The sequence below is a fragment of the Leishmania braziliensis genome, chromosome 36 (assembly GCF_000002845.2).
Source record: "Leishmania braziliensis MHOM/BR/75/M2904 complete genome, chromosome 36".
NCBI classification, from domain to species: domain Eukaryota; phylum Euglenozoa; class Kinetoplastea; order Trypanosomatida; family Trypanosomatidae; genus Leishmania; species Leishmania braziliensis.
The window spans coordinates 2343797-2366316 of NC_009327.2; the positions used below are offsets into that span (position 1 = coordinate 2343797).

General features: G+C 56.0%; 6 protein-coding genes across 6 annotated transcripts; all 6 read right to left on the reverse strand.

Annotated features, from left to right (window-relative positions):
* Positions 1–1139: 1139 nt before the first annotated feature.
* On the reverse strand, positions 1140–2735 carry LBRM_35_6400 (conserved hypothetical protein; the record flags this gene model as incomplete). The annotated part of the gene is made up of 1 exon (XM_001569203.1): positions 1140–2735. The coding sequence occupies one exon, from the start codon at positions 2733–2735 to the stop codon at positions 1140–1142; it is 1596 nt and encodes a 531-aa protein (XP_001569253.1).
* A 3004-nt stretch (positions 2736–5739) lies between these two features.
* Positions 5740–7413, reverse strand: LBRM_35_6410 (conserved hypothetical protein; the record flags this gene model as incomplete). Its single annotated transcript, XM_001569204.1, has 1 exon — positions 5740–7413. One exon carries the CDS (start codon positions 7411–7413, stop codon positions 5740–5742), a length of 1674 nt encoding a protein of 557 aa, XP_001569254.1.
* A 1787-nt stretch (positions 7414–9200) lies between these two features.
* LBRM_35_6420 (putative centrin) lies at positions 9201–9698 on the reverse strand (the record flags this gene model as incomplete). Its single annotated transcript, XM_001569205.1, has 1 exon — positions 9201–9698. The coding sequence occupies one exon, from the start codon at positions 9696–9698 to the stop codon at positions 9201–9203; it is 498 nt and encodes a 165-aa protein (XP_001569255.1).
* A 3221-nt stretch (positions 9699–12919) lies between these two features.
* On the reverse strand, positions 12920–13888 carry LBRM_35_6430 (conserved hypothetical protein; the record flags this gene model as incomplete). The annotated part of the gene is made up of 1 exon (XM_001569206.1): positions 12920–13888. One exon carries the CDS (start codon positions 13886–13888, stop codon positions 12920–12922), a length of 969 nt encoding a protein of 322 aa, XP_001569256.1.
* Positions 13889–14455: 567 nt separating this feature from the next.
* LBRM_35_6440 (conserved hypothetical protein) lies at positions 14456–16459 on the reverse strand (the record flags this gene model as incomplete). The annotated part of the gene is made up of 1 exon (XM_001569207.1): positions 14456–16459. The coding sequence occupies one exon, from the start codon at positions 16457–16459 to the stop codon at positions 14456–14458; it is 2004 nt and encodes a 667-aa protein (XP_001569257.1).
* Positions 16460–17168: 709 nt separating this feature from the next.
* LBRM_35_6450 (conserved hypothetical protein) lies at positions 17169–19508 on the reverse strand (the record flags this gene model as incomplete). The annotated part of the gene is made up of 1 exon (XM_001569208.1): positions 17169–19508. One exon carries the CDS (start codon positions 19506–19508, stop codon positions 17169–17171), a length of 2340 nt encoding a protein of 779 aa, XP_001569258.1.
* Between the last annotated feature and the right edge of the window lie 3012 nt (positions 19509–22520).

Below are 22520 nucleotides of genomic sequence, written 5' to 3' on the forward strand. Positions count from 1 at the left end.
TGATGCTCTGGCTCGAGTAAACCCCTTGAACAGCTCCCCTCTGTCAGCGATGGGAGAGACAAACAGCGAGAAAGAAAGGCCCAGTGAATCAAAAGAGGTTCGGGTGGAGTAGAAGCGCGGAGTCAAAAAGAAAGAGTTTGAGCGGCGCCTGTTTGGCAAACGATAGAGGCACATCGATGCGTCATCATGGTGGGAACAGACGTCGAAGGAGCGGCGTGTGAGAGAAAAGGAAGCCTTATATGGGAGTTAATGGCCTAACTCTCTCCACCATACCTACTTCTTCCTCTTCCCCAGTCAGCCCCTGCACGTGTATGGCAGCGGCCTCAGTGCATCTATGACGCACGCGGCGTACTCCGCCTCTCTTCCCGCTTCTCCTCTCTCTCTCTCTCTGCGAGAGTTCACTACCTGCATGGGGTTGATTCTGTGGGCATTGTGATATATATATATATTACGCTTCTTCTTTGGTTGAGCACACAAGTCACCCTCGCACCCGGAGAAACACAGGACAAAGAGTGAGAAGAGAACACACTAGGGGAAAGGAGAAATTCAGAGACGAGGTGCAGGGTGCCCCTCTCTGCCTGTGTATCGGGTCATGCCACCGTTTCACAGTTTCTAGAGAAGGGCAGATGTATGTGTGTGTGTGTGTGTGTGTGTACGTACATACAGATAAAGATGCCCGCTCGAATCGAAGTAACTCATCAATCACCTCAAACGTACATGCAGCGCAGACTCCGCTACACGTCGTGCATCATCAAAAGCGCCGAGCCATCAAACCGAAGAAACAAACATACACGCTGTAAGACGCGCCTCCAACAGCAAAACAAAAAAGAAAACTCTGTAAGAAGCAACGAGATGAGCGGATCCACGACGCTGGTCACTTGCCCACGTCCACCCTTAACGTGTAAAGAGGAGGTAAGCCAGCCAGAAGGAAGAAGGGAAGATCACAGCAAGGCTCGTTTGTTACGCACTGCTGGAAGTCACTCAGCTGCTCGGCCCTGATTTCTTTCATGCCAAGTGAGGAAGCAAGCTAGCCCTGTGACAAGGGTGGCCACAGCAAAGCACTTCTGAGCGCCATAACAACAGTTAATACCACTGCGGTATTGGAAAGGGCACCGCTCTTGACCCTCTTCCACCGACGCCTACCAAGCACCCTCGCTTATACGCAAACCGTTGACCTTGTTTTGCGCCTCCTGCTGCAGGTCTTCCAGTCGACCGCTGAAAATGCCGTACTTGCGCTTCAGATTGTCGATCTTTGTCTTGATGAGGTTCTTCACAACACCCTTCGACAGGTGACCCTCACTCACCAGCCATGGTGCGGCGTGACGCACCATGTTGAAGTCCGGATTTAGGTTCATGATGAACGACTCGAGCACGAGCACAGCGAAGAGCAGTGACACGTAAGCAGTATCCATCTGCACGTTGTTCTGGCGAATGCTTTCGAACACCGACTGCAAGATGTTCGTGACGGCATTCTCATCGTTGCGCGTAGGGCGGTAGTGCTTGAAGAGATCAGCCAAGTCGCGGCGGAAGGCGTCAGACTCAACGTATGGTTGCTTATCCGACATGGCGAGGAGACTGTCGGCGCACTGGTTGGAGTTCCAGCGCACAAACGACTCCATCAAGTCGTGCGTGACGGCTCCCTCGTGCTCGGTGAGCTGCTGGCAGAGGCCGACATCGATCATGGTCACCCTCGGCTCGTGTGGGTCACTCGTGGTGTCGATGAGGATGTTGCCTGGGTGCATATCGCCGTGGATGAAGTTGTCCCTCAGCAGCATCTTGCACCATGTGTTGAGACCTTTGTTCGCCAGTACATCGCGAGCGTGCGACGGCAGAGACGCAAGAAACTCCGGGTTTGCCGGCTCGCCTTCGCAGAACGTCTCCACCAGCATCCGCTGCGTCGACATGAGCGGCTCAGGGAACTCTACGTAGTGCTCTGACTTGAAGTTCTCACGGAATTGCTCGAGGTTTTGCGCCTCTATCCGGAAGTCCAGCTGCGCCGCCAGGTGAGTCGTGAAGGCCAAGGAAAGCGACGGGAGACGGTAGCGGCCCAGATTGGGGCACCATGTGTCCACCATCTTGGCCAAACTATTGAGAATAGTGAAGTCCAGTACAATCGTTTCAATGATACCCGGGTGCATAACTTTGATGACCACCTTGCGGTTGGAGTTCTTCAGCTGTGCGAGATGCACCTGACCAATAGAGCCAGAGCCGACCGTCTCGGGCTGAATGGAGTCGAAGACGGTGAACGGGTCGCATTTCAGCTCCTCTGACAAGATGCGAAGTGTATCCTCGTACGGATGTATGTCGACTTCACTGTACAGCCGCTTAAAGACGTTGCGGAATTCAGGGGAAAAGAGGTCCTCGCGGGTACAACTCCACTGGCCGATCTTTATAAAAACGGGGCCAGCGCGCTGCACCGCCGCCAGCAGCATTTTCAGCCACCGATCATGCCACTCCTTACGCAGTGACAGAATGAAGTACAGAACAGTTAAAGGAATGAAGATGAGCGCTAGATCCACCAACCGCCACCACACGGCAAAGTGCGACGGACGCGTCACCAAGCGGCTCTCCAAGATGAGGTTACCGTTCTCGTCCACGAGCGGCTTTAGCACGCGTGGCACCAGACGAGTGTGTTGCCGATACTGTATATACACAGCAAGAGCACCCACGCTAACGGTAGGAACCCCGATCACCCCCAACGCCAACTTGGCCATCCGAGAGCGGACAAATCTCATTGCTAGGAGGCTGCTAGAGGGGGAGCCCTCAAGTGTGAGAAGATGTGGTGCGCAGAGAGAAGTGCTATAATGGGCATCATAAAATGAAGAGTGCCGCGAGTGGACGCCTTCCGTTGGTAGGGGAGTGCTCCACAGAAAGTCGTGGGTGAGGCGCAATCGTTAAAAACACACAACAACGCGAAGGCAGCCGACAACAGGACCCTTCCTTCGCTTAGTCGGCTCGGCAGAAGGTCTCCCACGTGGCACAGCTGAGTGACCACAGAGGAGAAGTGTGCATGGGCAAACACTGTAAGTCCAAAGGCGTAGAGCAGATAGAACGCAAGTAAGGGAGTCCGAGAGAGATTAATATTTATGTATTTTGCATGTGCCCATTCCCCGTCCTACCACGTGAGCTAAATCTGACATCCCTAGGTCTGTCAAGGCCCCTCCGCATAGTGCGATGCAGCAGAAGACACGTAGTGGACCAATGCGCCCACTCAGCCAACTGAGCACGGCCTCTGTCTCAAACGCTACCCATCCCCGCCTCGCAGGCCGCCTCACCGCAGCCCCCGTCTTGCCAGTCGCCATCGGAAGCATCCCTCTTCGGGGTGGCTCAGGCTCCCCACGCCACTAGGCAGCGCGGGGCTGAGTGGGACGCGTTCGCATCGTGTTGACACTCCGCCCATCATATGGGTGGCACAAACGTCTTTACAGACGCAGGCCGCTCCAACGCTACGCCATCACAGGACCCGGCCGCCGACATCCGCAGCGATACATCGCTCTGACTTCCCCGACGCTGCAGGCACTTGGCCCTGTCAGCACCAGGGGGGACGGGCGCTGACAGGGCAAGGGGGGCTGCCTGGCGTTCCTGCGCAGAGTGGGGGCACTGGACCCTGGAAGCTGCGCGCTGCGATGCCTCCTGTTATCCATGAGAGAGTTGGTTGTTGTCGCTCCTTTTTCTTCTAACGCGATGCCTCACACACTCATGGAAAGGAGAGAATCCAAGAACGCGGCTGTTACGTCGTAAACCTACAGCGTAGACAAAAGAGAGGCGACACGCCGGACAGTGAAGTTGGCTATGGTGAAATAATAAAAAAAAACGCCGTGTGTGTGCATGAGCATGTGCACACCGAAGTAGAAAGGAAAGGTGTGATCGTGGGCACGATGAGCAACCAAAAGACAGAACAGGGAAATGAGAAAGGAAAACAAAAGAGGTGTAGTTGAGAAGCACGTGTCTGCCAATATGGTGAGGGAATAAATACAGGTGACTCTAAAATCACTGCACTACCGGAATGGACCCGTTCTTCGCACAGCACAGCTTGCGTAAGCAGGTGGAGGAGTAGCAACGACCTTGTCAGTCGACCCATTGCCCTACATATCACAACCAGCTACTTTCCTCGGCATCACTGCAAACTCATGTGCGCTCATTCGATAGAGGGACAAGAATGACATGCCTTCGATCAGTCGCGGCGGACGACACACGGCTGCTGCCTTTTTAGGGGTGCCCCTCTTTGCCTCCATTCGTCCTGCGTGCTCTCGTGTGGGGTGTTGTGGTGAGGGTAGGGGAAGGTGCCTGTCTGCAAGGTGAGTAGTAGATGTGGAGGAGTACGAGTTTCGAGAACGAGCGGAAGAGCACTGGACCGTATTAGCAGCGACCAAAAACTCCTGCCCAGGCTTGCAGGGTCTACCCATCACCACGGCAATCTCACCGAGGGCAAACACCGCCTGCCTGCCTCATCAATCTCATCAAAGCAATACAATAAAAGAAGGCAGTGAGTAGGAAAATCAGCGCGGCACGGAGCGAAGACGTGCTGGTTTGCTACTGCGATTCCCTTCAGTGGTAAATGAGAAAAGAAATGGGAAGCGATGAATCGAAAACAACGAAGAGGAAAGTAAAAGGTGCGCGCACAGAAGGTGTCAAGAACAACCCAAAAGACAAATCGAAAGGCAGGGCGCAACACCCACACCCACACGCACACGCACACACACGCGAGCATGCAGAGAACAACAACAACAACAACAAAAAGCACAAAGGGGGGAAAAACGCTACGCGACCCGGCATACGCAACACCACAAACATTAACGCACACAGACAGCCACAGCCAGGGATGGAGAAGTCCACCGACCGCGACGACCCGACAAACGGCCTTCCTCCCCACCACCACCACCACCACCATTACCACGCACAACTCTGCAAAGGAAACAGAGGGGTGGGCCAAGCTGAGGAAAGGGAGATATCCGGAAGGAAAGAGGAAGGGGCTGACAAGAGCAGCAACAACAGAAAACAATGACAACTAGAAGAAGAACAAAAAAAATGAAAAGGCACAATTCTTCGAGTTTTTAACTCGATTAGACGCGCTTGAGTCCGCCTGGCAACATATTCGAACGCACCCGCGTGTGGCCTCCGCGCTGCACGCCCGGATACCCGTGGATCGGAGACATACACACAACGGTGGTGCACAGCCCAACCACCCGCCCGCCTCTGCCCTACCCTACCCAGTCCTCAGAACACATATGCACACGAACATGAAGAGCGCAGTTGCAGAGGGGAAAACAACAACAACAACGGGAGATGCGGCAAAGGCGCACAACACGACCCTCCTGAAGGACGGTGCAGCACACACAATACGAAAGGGGACACATCCGTCACGGGGGGTGGGAAGGCAAAATGCCTCCAACACGAGAAAGGAGGCGCTCGCGCATCGTCTCCCTCGCGCCAGGTACGCTTTACGAAAGAGACCGGGAAGGATAGGAAGAGTCACGGGACATCCCAACATGTCCTATTTTCTAACCCGTGGGTACGTATGGGTGGGTGCTAAAGAAGAGGAGACGTCTTGCACCAGGCGGTGATAGCAGACGGCTTCCATAAAGTGAATACAGTGTTCGATTTCTCTTGTGCTATTGTAGCCCACGCTGTCAGTCTCACATCACGTGATGGGGAGTGGGAGGAGTACGCGAAGAGCAAACAACTGGAAGCACGTGCACCCCTCTTAGCTGAGGACGACCTCGTGAGACACTCTTTCGCTTATATGCTCCACGTTATCTTGAGCATCCACTCAGCGGCCTTCTCTTGGTTTCCCTGCGCCAGCTCAAGGAAAACCTCCAAGATGCAGTAGGTGAACATTGTGTCACGCTCTGGCGTGTACTCCGCAGTACCGGCCGGGGCCACTTCGTAAATCTTGCGCAGCAGCGATTCCATGATCGAGTGGGCCTGGTTCCAAGACCCCGTCAGGATGTGCGAGATGGTCAAATTCACGAAGAGTGCCTCTACGCGGCTACGTTGCGCCGCATCGACCGGATCGTTATTCGACCCCGAGACCAGGGACGACAGCGAGGTCCGACGAAGAACCTTCATGGCCCGATCCGGGTCGTTGAGGTGCACGAGGGCCTCCACTACGTAGATGAGCAGCGTGGCATGCAGGTTCGGCGGCAGGAGATGGCGCTCATGACCATTCAGCATCTCCTGGCCGGCTTCTGCCGCCGCCATATAGTTGCGGCGGCTCAGCTCGAGGGCCACCCAATACAACATGGCGTACTGCAGGAGTGCTTCTTCGTGGGGAAACGCCTCAACCGCGCTACAGAAGGTGTGGCCCTTGGGTACTAGCAGGAAGAGGGCATTCTGCACGGCCGCTGTGGCAATCTGCTCAAGAGCAGTCTTCTCTGTCGTCTCTCTCGACGGCTCGATCGTCGCCGGCCCAGGCACGGTCGTCGCACTTGGCAACAACATGAACTCGAAGTTTGAATAGACCTTGCCACTTTGCAGCATCTCGCTGAAGGTGTTCTGCTGTCGCTCGTAGTCAGCGCGACACTGCTTTCGTGCCCCTTGCTGCACGCACGATACCGCCGCCTCCGCGCAGCGCACCCAGAAGAGAGCAGACGCCTTCATTGAGTCCTGCAGAGAGAGGAACTCATGTAGCGCGCCCTCGTAGTCCTCCCGAAGCAGCGCGCACAGCCCGACGTTGTACTGTATGGGTCGAAGGATATGCTGCCCCGCTGGCTTCGACGCCGCCGTCTTCTCTGCCTTGGTGAAGCACAGGCTTGCCACGTTAAGTTTGTCCTCCGAGAGGGAAAAGACGCCTAGGTTGTTGAGATGCACCGCCTGCTTCACCTGATCATTTTCTACGTCTGAAAAGACATCGTGGAGTCCACTGGAATCGGCAAACGCCGCCTCCACCAATTTCATCAGCTCCGGTACGACACGCAACTTCTCCATATTAGAGGTGAGCACGGTCTGCACCAGCTCCTCGTCGTGACGGCTCGACATGCGGCTCATGGTCTTGCGTATTGGCTTTGTGAGGGTGTGAAACAGGCAGAGACTGTACACCAGCGTCGACAAGGCTATCTCCTGCGCGTTCTCCAGAATGCGGCGCAGCAGCAGCACTGCCTCGTGCGCTTGGCCGCTGCGTGCGTAGAGGACCGCCTGGTTGTACACCGCCGTTTCGTGCCCCTCGTACTGCAACATCAGGCCTGGGGCCTTCATGTTAGGGTCCTCACCGGTGCCCTCGGCGCTGGCACGCAGAGCTGCCAACGTTTGCTCACTAGACAGCTGGTGCTGCAGGTAGCGGGTGATTACTAAGTTGTGCTGCACCTTCAGGTCCTCCTGGGGCATTCCTCGCAGCACCTTCTCCGCTTCAGCATAGTTGTCGGCGTAGAACGCCGTCTTGGCGTCGGCCAGCTGCTTCTCGAACACCTCTGCCATCAGAGAAAGAAGGCAGAAGGGAGGGGGGCACTTGCGTCACAACAAACCAAGGAAAAGCTCGCTGATAATCCAAGGCACGAGCCTCGAGAAAACCGAGAGGTGGGATGGAAAAGGAAGGGAAAGGAGAGCCAGAAGGCGACGGTGGACTTGGGTACCTTCGGTTGCCTCTTGCTCGAAAGGGAGGGGGGCTTTTGTGTGTGTGTGTGTGTGGGTGAGTGTGTGAGCGCCGTGTTACTCCTTCGCTGTGGGGTAAAGGTATGCACGTGCTCGGTAGTGTTCCCGATATCGAGGGCGAAGCACAGCTGTGGCTACTTGATTAGGATCCAGGTGTGATGTACTCGAGTACACTAAAACGACAATGCGACAGCAAAGCGGTTAATAGCAAAGCCTCCTCCTCTTTGCTTTCACTAAGAATAATCCAGAACTAAGATCGAGAAACGAGGGGGGGCGTTGGGTGTACAGAGACGTGCGCCAAGAGGTCGGGTAATGCGCTCAGGTGAGCTCTATCAATGTCAAGGCGCACGTGCGTAACTGAGGGAGAGGGGTTGGTGTGTGCGTGTGTAAAGGGTGATGGTGAAGGTATCGCGAATGTGCGGTTGTGGCCAAGGCCAGTAGCTCTTTGTTTGTTTTTGTGGGCTCTGGAGGGAGGCGTGGCTCAGAGGGTAGGGAAAAGCTCGAAAGGGGGGGGGGCAGTGCAAAGGTGGCGTAGCAAGTCAGTCGCACAAAGAACCAACGAAAGGCGCAAGCGAAGGCAGGAGGAGGAAGCGCGAGAAGGTGCGTGCGTGTCGAAACGCAGTGAGCCCACACAAGTACTGAAAATACTCTTTCAGGTGTGTATGTGTGTATGTGTGTATGTGCGCGTTACACACGACTTGTGTTTCGCTTATTCTTATTTTTCTGGAGACTGGCGGTAGGAGTGAGTATGAGGAGGAATGGGGAGCAGAGAGGGGGGAAGGCGATTATGTGCTGAACTGAACTACTGTTTGACTTTTTCTTGGTGATGCCGAGCTGTGCATCTACCAAAGCAGAACGTCCACCGGCAAATCCCGCGACCGGGGACCAGGACGGAATGAGAAAGAGAGAGAAAGGGAAAAAAAAAAAAGAACAGACGGTGACAAGAAATGGTGGAGGAAATATGTCGAAGCGCAGTACAATTTTTCTCTTTCAGAGAGGCTGGAACAAGCGCAGCGTTTCTCCTTCACTGTGCACCGCTGGTCCATCCGAGACAACTAAGGAGGTCGGCTCCGGCATGCCTCACTTTCAGGTACGCTCGGCCACACAGCGTGTGGCTTTCCGGTACGCGCTCCTTGCTTCATCTTTTGAGTAGAAAGCATCTTTGAAGGAGGCCCTGAGTGCGACGATGCCCTTTCGGCTCCATTCGCCTTCGTGTCTTTACATGTACATCTTTCTCTTTTCTTTTCGATCTCTTGGCAAGAGGTTGGCCGTCAACACACAAAAACCCTGGAAAGGTTCGCCAAAGGAGGCCGATGCAACACCATCACTCGCAAGTGGCCTGTTTTCCGTTTGGCTGTGTGTGTATGTGGGTGTGTGTGTGTGCGTCCTGGGACCTTCTCTCGATCGGTGCAGCCACAGTCACACACACACACACACACGCACGCACGCACAGCCGCATCACCTTGTCAGAAACACTGGCGGCCTCTTCCAACATGTACATCAGTGGCAACAACAACAAAAAAGAGACCGTTGTAGCAGGAAGCGCTTCTGCACACCCACACCCACGCACACACACGCCCTTCGTCTCTCCTTCTTCAGAAAATCAGCTTCGGTCACTTGTCATACTTCAACATCTTGGTGAACTCCTCACGGGAAATTCGATCATCATGGTCAAGCACATCGCACTCGCGAATGATTTCCTGCAGCACATTTTCCGGAATATCCTCCCCAACCTCCGTCGCTACCCTCTTCAGGTCATCGAGGGAGATGAACTCCGACTTACCCTCTGTGAAGAGCGGGAACGCAAGGTCCACCTCGTCATCATTGTCCTCGGCAAAGAAGCGCTGGCGCATGACGTCCTCGAATTCGCTGAGAACGAGGTTGGTAGAGACACCGCCGCGATCCATCTCAGCCACAAGCCTGCGCACCGCATCCTTGTCTGGTTCGTACCCGAGCGCTCGCAGTGCCACCTTCAAGTCATTTGGCGTAATGGTGTTCACGCCGTTCACATCAAGCACACGAAATGCCTCCTCAATGTCTTGCTTCTGCTGGTCTGTCAGCTCGCGCGGCAGTCGCCGGCCATCGGCAGTGGAAAAGGCGGTGTTTATCATGAGGAAGAAGGGGAAGAGGGTTCCAAACAGAGCCGTTGAGTCGAGTGCTGTTGCCGCAGCAAACGAGGGATACACAGGACTTTCACGAAGGTGTGCAAGGAAAGGCCAGAAATGGAGGAGGCTACGAACTAACTGCTGGGGTACCCCCTTATACTGCTGCGGTGGCTAATTCTACGCCCCAAATAACTTGCCGAACGCGTGTTTCAGCTGCGTGGGTGCGTGTGTGTGGCAACGTCGCATGATGCGAGTAGCGACAACATCACGGAAGAGGAAATGAGGAAGAGAGGGGGGGGGCAAATAGAACAGGCGCACGAGAGGCAGGTGAGGCCCGACCGAGTGGGGACCGCAAGACGACGACGTGCCGAACATCAACATCGCATGAGAGCAGTTTTTGGCGAGTCAGCGAAAGAGAGCTGTGCATGCCGCATAAAAGGGCATGCAACTCAAACCCCTATGGAGGACCCTTTGAGCCGAGAACAGCAACCGGAGGGGCGCGTTCCGAACACCAAAGGTGGAGCCTGGCAGTTTGCAGGGAGAGTCAGTCCCTATGCGAGCGATATTCGATTCTTTGAATGGGGAAGAAAGAGAACGAGAAACAGCACAAGATGAGAAAACGAAGATGCCACACAGGCACCACGCAGCTGCAACAGTCGAAAATGAGCCATACACTGCGGAGGAAGTGGATGAAGCCTGAATGTGCTGTTGGATGCGTTGCCCTAGCACGTGGAGAGAAAATGACAGAGGCTGCACTATGCAGAAACAAACAAAAAAATGCGCCGGCGGTGCGACCCTCATCATCGCCACCTACAACGGAAGTACCATCAGTAAAGACTGAGCTGTACATTCAGTCACGGGTGAAAAAAAACGCAAGGGGGGGTCATGCGCCCCCCCCCCTTTGCACTGAAAGAGAAAAAACGCACCTCCAGCGTCTGAAAGTTAACATAGTGAAATCGGACAACGGCTGCTCCCGCGCCAACGAGTGCTGATGGAGGGGGGGGGGAATACGAGGACACGTGCGACCAGAGAAGGCAATAATACGCTGTATGTGCGTGTCGGTGTCATCCAGGTGGAACCACATAAGATTGGGCTTTCTCCAGAAGGAATCATCGAACAAAACGGTCACTCTCTTCGACTTATTAGGCACAGATCATCGCCTGATAACAGAGCAACGCACAAGACTTCTTCACCGGACGCTCGACTAGCCCATTCAGCTCTATTTTAGAGGTGTGTAGATGTCCATGTGCACTTCTGCAGCGGCCAACCCACCGAAACACAACTCAAGAGAGGTGCTAGAGGAGGCAGTTGGCAAAGAAGAGGAGGCGCCGACGATGAAAGTGGAAAAACCTTTAACATAAGTACGAAGTAGAGAACGACGAGCCAGTTCTCTCACGAGTCGGTGATCAGCGGAATATTGGTGACAGATACTCGCTGTTGTTTGCTTGCGATGCGTTGCTTCGGCTGTCTCTGCTGTGGTGACTGTAATGTCGCTACTTGTACCGGTGTGGCTCAGCATACGCGTCAATAACAATGACATCAACAGCATCAGCTTCAGCAACGACGACACAAGAGCGCGGGCAGATGTGGTGGAAGTGCAGATGAGATGCTCGGTAAGAAAAAGAAAACAATGAGTTTGTGTGTGGATATGGTGTAGAAACGTGTGTCTTTTACTGCTTTTTTCTCTCTTTCCCACCCCCTTGGCGTTCCCCTGTCACTCGTCTTCACAGCAGTGCTGCTGCAGCGGCTTTCGTTTTGCAAAAAGGCATCAACACACGGAAACACAAATGCGCACGCAGGCACAGTCGCCTCCTCTCCTCCATGTGCAGCGCACAGCCAAGCCAAAGGCAAAAGAGAAAGAGAAGAGCAACTGACCAGGAAGTCGAGGCCCAGTAAAAGAAGGACCCCCTCCTCCCAAAGCGTTAAGACACGCGTGCCTTGAGAAAGACAACAGTACACACACACATACACACACACACACACATTGAAAGTCCTTTCCCCCGTAAGCCCACAACACAAGAGAACCTACGAGAGGGAGAGAGAGCGAAGGCACAAGCACAGGCTGCACCTATGGTAGAGACGACTCGGTGTCGACGTAGTGACCTCACTTGTGCCCGAATTAAGTGACGAGCTCGTCACTCTGCCTCAACTCGATCTGGCAGGTACGCTCCTTTTTGTTGCTTTTGACTCTCATCTGCTTAGCTCCGTCACCCAGATGCGCAGCCACCGGAGATCGGCGCTTTGGGCAACGTATGCACGTTGCCGCCACGGCGGTTGACAGCGGCAGCCCAGCCACTATTGCCCCCGCCCCCCAGCGCCTGGCCACCACCACCGCGGCGGTTCAGCATCGCTCGCAGCGAACCCAATATGCCGCCGTCGTTTGCTGGCGCATTTGCCGCACGAGGCGCGGGGTGTTGATACTCTTCTACCACCTGTGTCATTGGTTGAGTTGTGAAGAGCGTTCGTGCAAAGAGAGAGAGCATGCCCCAGAACGCGAGGAGGAAGCCCCTCACGGTGAAAGGCTTCTTCTCCACGACACGGCCGTTGTGAATGTAGGCCATCTACGATCTGTGCAGCACATGTTACAGTGCGCTCGCCCGACACACACACACACATACGAGCGAGTCAGATGGCGAAGTTCGAGACCGTGACAAATCAACAAACAAAGCGAAGAGGGGGGCAAGCAGAGCAGAGGAGGTACGATGAAAAGAAGAGCGCGCTGGAAGGCCAAACTGGTGTATCGTGAACGAGGGGAATCCAGGGAAGCGAGCAGCAGGCAAGAGAGGTGGAAACAACTTCCACAAATCAGGCAGCGGTGCAGGGCAGCAGCTGCAACAACTGTGTCGCATACTGATAGGCTATGGGATGGCGAGCTCTGTGAAAGGCCATGAGGGAAGGGAGTGAGCGATGAGTCAAGCTCAAGCGGCGACCGAACCACCACAACAAGAAATCACGTCGTCCGCAGGAGCAGTGCGTACCCACGGCACCACCGCATCCCGTGGGGGGGGGGGGGGCCTCCAGTTACGTACGCGACGTTCATCAGTTTTCTTTTGAGGTTGTGGTTGCCCTGTCCATCCGTGAGTTATTAGTCAAAATGAGTGGAGGGAACAGTCGTAGCAGAAGTCTGGGCGGCTGGACACAAAAGAAAAGCCGCCGTTGTTGCGAAGACGCTAATGCATACGTCTGCATGGGGGACACAAAAATGTGTTTCGCACACCACCTCAACCTCAAATCATTGTTTGCCTCAGGGCCGCGGAGGTGTCGCCGCGCGCCAGCGACTCCAACAACACACACGCTCGACAGAGACGCTGACTCGTTCGGTAACTACACTTCTCACATGGCTTGGGCGGGCTTGCCGGCACGGCTTCCAGCGCCTGCACTTCCAAGTGCTCTCCACTGTAGACAGTGTCCGCAATGCTGCGGGGACGAAGAGCCTCCAAGTCCTTCATTAGTGTGCGGGCAGCGCCTCGAAAGGCCTCTTTAGCGTACGTGCACTCGGTGGTAAAGTAGTCCAACTTCTTGAAGTGCGCGTAGAGCACAATCTCCTTCTCGTAGGCGTACTTGAGTGGCTTTACTCGTGGCAAAATCCCCTCGCCAGCGGCTACGGCACTCGTGCAGCGCGACAGCCGCGGCGCATCGGCGCGAAGGACGTTCATAAGAATGGTCTCTGCCATGTCGTCAGCGTTGTGGCCTGTCGCGATCTTGTCTGCCTTCACGAGCGCTGCTCCTTTTTCCAAGGCCTGACGGCGAAACACACCGCAGAAGGTGCAGTTGTTGCGCAGACCCACGACACGCACGATGTCGTCCATTGTCCAGCCAAATATGTTGCGGTATGACAAGATGTGCAGCGGAAGGCCGTAGCACGCGGAGTTGCGCTTTACCGTTTCAAGGCTATCGTCACGGTAGCCCACAATCCCCTCGTCGACACTAACGAGCTCAATATGAATGCCGTACCTGTGCTGCTTGTTGAGCGTGTCGAGGAGATGAATTAGGACGGTGCTGTCCTTGCCGCCACTTGCTCCGCAAGCGACCACATCGCCAGGGACAAACAGGCGCTCCGATTGAATGGTGTCGTGAATCTCAGCCTCGAAGAGAGCAAAGAAGCACTCGCGACACAATAGCTGCCCGTTGCGCGGCCGTTTCACTGCTGCCCGCTCCACGCCGCACTTGGTACACAGAAATTTGGGAGGTGGCATTACTGCGTAACTCCTCTCCTCTGCACGACTTGTGAGAGAATCCAATGCAGCGTCGGTGGAGACAAGCGAGCACCCTCGCACGCCCCTCAAGAGAAACGCAATGGTCGGTACTTCAAGTCGTGATATGAGGCACATTCAGCGCGGTTAAAGTTGTGTGTGTGTGTGTGTGTTCAACAACGTAGCGGAAAGACAAAGCTCCCGTAAAGGGGTGCGTGTTAGCCGTTCCAGGAGGACAACAACAAGTGGTAAGTAGAGAACCCAGAAAGTGAGGGAGAAAGACGACACACTAAACGCGTAAGTGAGGGGACAACGCTGAGACTATCACAGCAGCCGGTCGAGTAACGCAAGGCCCCAATCCCCTTGCTGTTCCTTCGCATTCTTCCAGAGGTATGCTTGCTATGTGTTTGCGTATACGCTGAAAAATCGTTGTTTTTGCGGCGGATATGTATGTGTGCTTTCACCTGATGGGGTAGTGCCCAGCCCAACGCTGCTGGGAGGGTCAATCCCGCGTGTGCGAATGCGTGGCATCTTGACCACAAGACCACAAATGTCCCCTCTCAGTCACTGCTACTTCCAGGGAGAGTGGTGCAAGACCACGGTGGGCTTCGCGTGCAGCATCACAGACACTCGGTCCTCCATGGACTCATGATGCCGCTGCTGTTGCTGCTGCACATCCATCACATAAGGAGAAACGTGCGCAGCTGTCGGTAAAGGTGCTGCTGCCCCAGAGGCGAAGCGAGGCGCAGGTGGGTCAATAAGTCCCTTCGCAAACGCCGAATCACGCACTTGTGCAGGAAGCCGCACGGCGTCCTTGCGAGGATGCAACAACGCGGACAGTGACGAGGTAGCAGTAACATCCGGTTGGATAAAGGAGGCAATATCAGAGTAGTAGGTGCTCTCCTCACACGAGGGTGGACGCTGCACCATGATGTGGATGGACGACTCTTGCGGCCTTTTGGGGCCGTTGCTCGATCGCGCGGGTGTGGACACCAGTTGGGAAGCATAGCCTGCTCGTTGCCGCTCAAGCACGCCGTTCTGCAGGAAAGGTGTGGGTGGCGCTGGTACACGGATCGATGTGCAGGCGGCAGTCTCATTCGGGTGCGATGCCGCTAGAGCATTCGCCGGCAATTGGGAGTCGCTATGCAGGCGCTGATGTATGTCCGACACAATAGCCCAGAGAGAGGCAATATTCTCTTGCATTGCGGCTCGTTCCCGCTGTCCCTGCGTGGTGTGCTCCTGAAGCGCAGCCTCCATGGCTGCGGCTTGGTCCATTGAGCGTCGCACGACTTCGTTGCAGGCGTCTTGCTGAGCGGTGAGCTGGTGCTGCAAGTCCCTGTGGGCTCGGAGGAAGGCCGAATACTGTCCCTGCTGCTGCCGGACGAGTCGCTGCACCTGCCATAGCGACACTTTCATCTGCCTAATGGCTGCCGGTACAGATCCCAGCAATGATGCTGCGTAAGTGTCGTTGTTTGCTCGCTGAGTGTCGCCAATGTCGTCGCTGTCGTGTAGTCTCCTCAACGGCACACGAGAGGCCCTCTCAGGTGTCTTCTGAGGTGAAGCGGTGGATCCTTTGTTCCCACGCAGGCGAATTGCGAAGCTGCTCAGCTGCGGCGTGGGGCGCTGCGACGACGTCATGGACGAAACAGTCGACGCTGCAAATGAGGCGGCTATGGGGGTCTCGCAGGTGGACTTTGCACTTATCGCAGCTGGAGCCGAGGAATGCGCGCTGCTGAGTTCAGCGATGGTGCTCGGCAGTGCCGAGTCATCCCCTACAGCTGACACACCATCCACAGAAGCTCTGCGTGCACTGGGTGGAGCTGAATGGACAGAGTTGGTGGGATGACAATGAAGCGATTGTGTCTCTCTTGCTGTACTCCTTAATTGCCTGTGCAGAGCCCCGCGGTGACTGCTCGCAGCTGCGCTGAGCGGGTTGCTCGGCACAGCCCTAGCAGGTACAACGGAAGAAGCAGAAAGAGGGTCTGCTGAATGGGACTGCCCATTGGATGGTACGACTGACGCTGAACGCACGCTTGCCCCTGCACCCCTCCACGACACATCCGCTTCCGGGGTGGCGCTTCGCAAGTCAACTTGAATTGATGGTGGCGATGGCTGCGGCTGAGCCGGTGGTACAGCTGCGCCTCCAGACACGTTCGACCTGACCGCCCAAGACAGCGAAGACCGCTTTCGCGACTCTACTGTGGCGTTCTCCCGCGATAACACGGACCTGCGGGAGTGGGATGAGGCAATATCGATAGTGAGAGACGTTGGAGAGCCCATGCACTGCTGAGCCACGACAGCATCATGCATTACGGAAGAGGTGCTGAGGCGATTTCCACCGCTGTCGCTAGTGCTACGCGTCGGGCGACTAAGACGACTCAGTTTGTTCAGCCGGTGGTAAAAATCCAGCCCAGAAATGACCTCCTCAGCTGCTGGCGGGACGGGGTACTTTGAGGGGGAGATTGACGAAGGCTTGGCGAGAGGGGTGCGCTCACCACAATGGTCAAGATGCCCTTTCATCGCATCAAACCGCATTTCCATGCTGCAATATGGGCACACGGTCAGGGTACTCATGGAACTACTTCCTCGGCTGTCTGCTAACGCATGCCTATGTGGATGAAGATGTACCTGTGTAAGTCGCGTGTTCCTGCAGCCGAGTCGGGCAAGGGGGAGCCGCACGTTCAAGGCGAAGCGCCGGTCACCCCGCCCCGCAATCTCTATGTACGTCTTTGACCGTGGGTACCACTAGGGATGAGCTGCGGGAACCAACGTTGTCGTTGAGATCCATGCGGATAGAGGGGGAGAGAGCAACAGGTATCAGTGGAAGTACGGCGGAAGGCGCACACTAAAGCATAAACAAAACGAAAACAACGCGCCATGGAAGCCATCAAAGCACACGACAAGTAGAACGGCACGCGTGTAACCACAACGCAGCAACATCCAAGAAAAACATCTCCCCCAGCCTGAGAACGCAATGTGCCGCGCTGCATGTACGAGACGGCACTGTGGGGTTACTCACCTTCAGACGCACGCGCACGGCTGGACATCCTCAGATGCCGGCAGCAGTCATCTCGTATTCACTCCAGCTGTCTTCGTGTTTACTTGATTGTTTTTCTTTCTTTTCCCTGCCGTACTCCTGCGAGCGACAAAGGGATGGAAATAAGCATGGGAGGGCCCCACTCCCCTCACAGCTGTTCATGTCACGGACCTGGCATTGAGCCCTGGTACAACACACGCCCACGTAGGCACGGGATTCCTATGAACATTATTATGCCTCTTCGTGTTAGCGGTGGACAGTGGTGGGTCGCTGCGCCACCGTTGGGACGCCCTTCACCTTAGACGTCAACCGCTGCGGCACCTCGCCTGGTCGACGAGCGCCAATCGACGAGTTGCGCATGGCGAGGGAGACAGTGGGGTTCGTCACCCCTCGGGAATTCAGCGCCGACGGTCGTTGCCTCTTTGCAGATGCTGAATGCACGGCCAATTCGTGCAGGGGCAGCGGCCGTGAATTGGATGTCATCTTTTCTGAGAGGTCGAACCCTTCCGGAGAGCGCCTCTCCGGCACCACCTCTTTCTTCAGTCGTCCAGCGTGTCGTTGCTGCTTGTTGCGGAAAGGCAGCTGCATGGGGGACAAGATGCCACCCCGCTGGGGGTGCGAAGACCACAGCTCAGGGGACGCCAGCTCTGTCATCACGCTCTTACCTCTCCCACTCTCCCGTGTTGCTTTGAAAATTGGCGATGGAATGCGCTGCTGCATCGGTGAACGAAGAGGGCACCGGCTGTGCCGATCGAGCAGCTGCAACGGATGCTGAGCAGACGCGTTTGAGCCGGTCGTTGGCGGCATCGTCGACCGATCCCCATTCGATCGGCGCATTGCAGAAGCAGTGCGTGACGTGCTGCGCGTTACTGAGGAGGCCTTTCTTCGCGTGGCAATCGCGGTAGTGCGGCTACCTTGCGCCTTGCTAATCTCTGAAGGCGGGGGGGCTCGCTGCTGCAGCCTCCGTTCGTTTTCCGCTGCCACAACAACAACAGCTAAGGCGGCACATTCCCCTTCAGTGCCTTCCTGTTGTACTCGAGGAAGTCCTTGGCCCGCCGCCACGCGCGGCGGCGACAGCAACGTAGTCATTGGCGCGTTCTCTGACAACTTTGCAGTGATGTGGAAAAGCGGTTCCGCCTTCCGGCCTGATGCTTTTCCAGGGAGTGGGAGTACGTCTTCCATAGAAGCAGAGGCGACCGCACCGCCACTGCGAAGCGCAGACAACGTGCCAGCAATCGACACACTCTTAGAGCAGGCAGTCGCTGCACGCTGCTGCGTCCTCGAAGCCGACGCATCGGTCAATCCTGGTGGCAGCTTATCGGCAATTATCTCCACTTCCATCGGTGTAGTGGTGAAGCCATGCACGCAGGCTGTGGAAGGACGCTGGCTATGTCGAGAGTTGCGCTCGGGTAGGGTTCCTTCCGGGGTGGGTGTTCCAGCGTTGTTATCGCTGCTTCCTTTCCCCTCCAACAATGCGCTGTGTTGGCGCGATAGAGGGCTGCTGCCCTTGCACTCCTCCAGAACCTCCGCCTCGAGGGAGTCGTCTGAGACGATGTCAACCCCACACGATGCCATGACGTGAGAAACACCACCGCTTTCCCGGCGCTGCGCGCGTCTTGTCGCCATGAGTGAAGCCCGTGCCTCACCAGCATTGGAAGCGTCGCGCTTCTGCATCAACGACACGCTCGCTAACGATGGAGACGATGAGCGCAAGCGTGTCTCGTAGCTCCACTTCTGGTCCCCTTCGTGCGTGGTTCCAAAAGCGGTGACGATGCCGCTCACCTCCTTATCGTCCTGCTCCTCATGCCGCGGCACGAGGGACATCCAGGAGTCGCTGGGCTGCGTCGCTGCACTTTCGCCGTACCGCACGGCGTAAAAGAAGGCGGTAGGCATGGATGCGTAGTACGGTACGACGACGGCCTCCCAAACGTAATAAAACAGCGCCGCCTCACTCTCTGCCGGGCGCACCGCCCACCAAGAAGAGTCGTGCAGCGCCGTCTCGGGCGAGTCGCGAGTGGGCAAGGTGGTGGACATAGACTGTAGCCGGAAGGGCACAGCAGAAGGTCCGTCCATCACCAGCTTCTCCTCCGCTGCATCTCCGTTGCTTGTCATCACCTTCCGCTTCCCTCTAGTGCCGCGTGGCGAGCCTGGGGATATCACTGAGCTGCTGACCCTGAAGCTTGAGTCTGGCCGGGACGCGGAGCCTGCAGGCAACGAGGCCGATGGTTGCACGGCGACGCCGTGAAGATACAGGCTGTCTGTCGGCACCATAGTCTGGAACTCAACCACTTCGCTGTTCAATATCTCCGCCTTCACCTCTGGCCCCCCACGAGCGGGGCGATACGGGTTCCACTGCGTTCGTCTACTCCCCAGAGCAGTCTGCAGCGCGGCTTCGCTGTGAGTTGCGGCCCACAGCTTCGACCACAGCGCATGCAGCTCCTTCTCTGCCACGGTGTCCAGCTGTTGTGCAAAGTCTAAGGAGGTCCGCCACTCCGACGACACGGTGGTGAGGCTTGGCACCTCATCGTGACCCTGCGCGTAGGACGAGGCAGATGCGCTGCACCAGAGTGGCGACGGCGCCGACATCTCCGCGGGAGTCATGGTCTCGATTAAGGGTCCACCTAGTGATACCGAAGCAGTGTCACTGCTGAGGGCCAGTGATGATGATAGGCTGCGTTCCACGGAGGTGCCCTGCAACGCTCCTCGCGAGATCGATGCCGGTGGTTGCCCCGCAGCGCCGGCGCCGATCCTTCCACCTGTACCTCCTACCATGTTGTTTGTGCGCCGCCCATCGAGGGGCGTGGTGGACCGCCAGAGGCTGGCTCTCGGTGCTTCGGCGGTCTGGTCATGTGGCACTCGCGGCTCTGTCATCCATACAGATACAACCCCACTCCCTTACTGTCTATGGGATGAGAAAGGAGGCGAGAATCAGCCTCAGGGGCGGAGAGAGTCCAGGGGAGACGCTGGCACAAAGCCGTGTAGGAGAGCAGAGAATTGTTACCGCCACCGCAGAGTGTGGGGGAAGTTGAAGAGGGGGTGTGAGGGCAGAACAACAATAAAAACGAACAGAGACTGCTCAAGCAGCAGCAGCGGCGTAGCAGAGGAGAACAGGTAAGTAGGGGGGGGGAGGGGGGAAGGTTTTGTGGCCGCAGGAGGTGTATTGATGGAGGGAGGAGAGCCAACAGAGGCCGGAAGGTGAACCGCAAGAAGAAGGTGAAATGTCGCCCCTCTGTATACACATCCACAGGTGCTACGCGGGAAGTGCAAGAGGGAGAGAAGGGGGAGGGGGGGGGAAGACGTTACTAAGCGAGCGACACCCAAAGCGAAGGTCGGATTGGAAATCGACAAGGAGAAAGCCGCAAAGGTAGAGAACACCTTCGCCACGCCGGACAGCAGCACTCGCCTCTTTTCGCTCTCGCCTCCAACAACAAGAAGTGAGTGGTGGTAATTGGGAATGGGGTCGAGATGAGCAATGAAAAGAAGTGGAGAGAAAGAGAACGACAGTCAGGTGACGTTGCTATTCAGTTGTGTACTTCGTTGAGGGCAGCACTTGAGTGTTGCGCAGGGAGTGCATCGCATGATGGTGTCGAGGAGCAAGAAATGGGGGAACAGCGTGTCATCAAAAATGTGTGCACAGAAGAATACGCGGGTTGGAGAGTGGAGAATGGAGAATTGAGGTAAACGGTGTGGTGAAAGCCACATGTTGATGGGGGAGCGGACATGGGGGAGGGAGGTGGTGTTAGCACAGTCATGGCCACTGAGGCGACCGCAGAGGAAGAGAAAGCAAAGGATGTCTTCGTTAGTTTCGGTGTGCGTGTGAGTTGCAGAGACAACGCCTTCCTCCTCAATTGAAAAAAAAAAAGAGAAGGATAACAGCGTTTTGCTAGAAGTGCGCACCAGCGCACACAAAGGGTGGTAGTGATTGAGTGTGATGCATGTGCGGCCGTCATGACTGGTATCATCACCTGCGTTTCCAGAGCAGCGGTAGGGCCAAGAAGCGGTGTGTTGGTGTGCCTGTGCCCGTTTCGCCTCCCTCCCCTTTTGCTCCGTTGTTGACTTGGGGTGCGAAGACTGCGACTCTGTCAAGAGAAGAGCGGAAAAGAGCAGGCAGATGAGAAGAAAAAGATACAACAAGCGTGGCTTCCCGATGTGAGTGACGCTCATGGAAGGCACGTAATACGAAAAGAGAAGGAGTGAAAAGCTTTGCGGGACAGTGCCACTGCTCGAGGCGTCGATGTGTTTCACATGCCTTCTGTTCTCCCTCTTCCCACTGTGCGCACCTACTGCCACCTCTCGTGCTTGCTTCACACAAGCAACGCGAGGAGCAGCTGAGGGAAGAGAGAGGGGGGTGGGGGGCAACAATGTCGTAAAGGAGGGGAGATGCACCGAGCGGTGACCAAGCTCTTAGGACAGCACTATACAAGGACCGATTCAGAGAAGAAGGTACACCGATGGCACTCATCACAGAACAAAGCTGAGCCAAAGTGATGAGACGTAACAGAGGGGAAACACAAAAACTGACGCAGCGATCTAAGCACGCGCCTCAGCGAGCGACAGGGCCCAAGCACACATGCACACCGGCAACGAGGAAAATAACAACAAAAAAGGAGTACACAGGAGAACCCTCCGGGCCTCTGCACCTCATAGGCAGTCGCAGAACACGGGAACAGTCTAGATTGAGCGGAAACACGCGCACAGGGGTGGCGTCATGCGCGAAGTGAAAGAAACAGAGTCGGGAGTGCAACACAAACACTCACACGCACAGAAATATGATAACAAGGGGAGCGAAAGTTGCGAATGGCCAGTAGGCGCAGTCAGCTAGCTGTGCCGTGAGATGAGGGGTTTCTCTGACCTCTTGCTCGCGCCTTGCTGTTGTGGGTGCTGCTGCTGCTGTTGCTGTTGCTCCTTCCATAGACGTGCAATTGCTTCGACACGTTTGTTGTATTTCTTTGCTTGTCGCTGATGGGGGCTGAGGCGCTTCTGCTGCGGCCGTCCACGAGTCCTCTGGCGAGTCGTCGTTCCAGCGGCTCTCGACTGCCCTCTCGTTTTTGAGGCCACTCTACGCTTCGATGCCTTCTGGTGCTGCGGCGCGGCAGAGGAGGACGAAGCCCGCCTTTGCCGCCACGAGTGCGCGATCTTCGATGCGCGCCACCGGCTCGACACCGCTCCAGTACCCTTTTCCCGTGCGCACGACGCCAGTGGAGCAGAAAAACACTGAAGTGCCGTGGTTCTCGTTGAGCAGGCGCCGAAGTAGAGTGCGCCAGGACCTAGAGGAGAGCGACTGTTGAAGGCGAAGAAGACACCAGTGAGACGCAACAGAGCTGTGGATGTTCGCAGCATCGTCTCCGCTACTAAAGAATCCTACCGTGTACCTGCACTTCTTTTAGGTTTCTGTGTTTTTTTTTTTGCTTTTCAGCAGCCTGGCTCGGCAAAGCGAATCGCTCACAAGTTGTAAAAGCGGCACCAATGCGAAGGGGAAGAGGGTAGCAGCGAGGGTGTACCAATAAGGTCGAACGCCTGTGTTAGTAGGCGTGCTGGAGGGCTTTCTCTATTGACCCTCTCCCTCTTCGTTTGCGAGTGTCTCTCTCAATGGCTGAG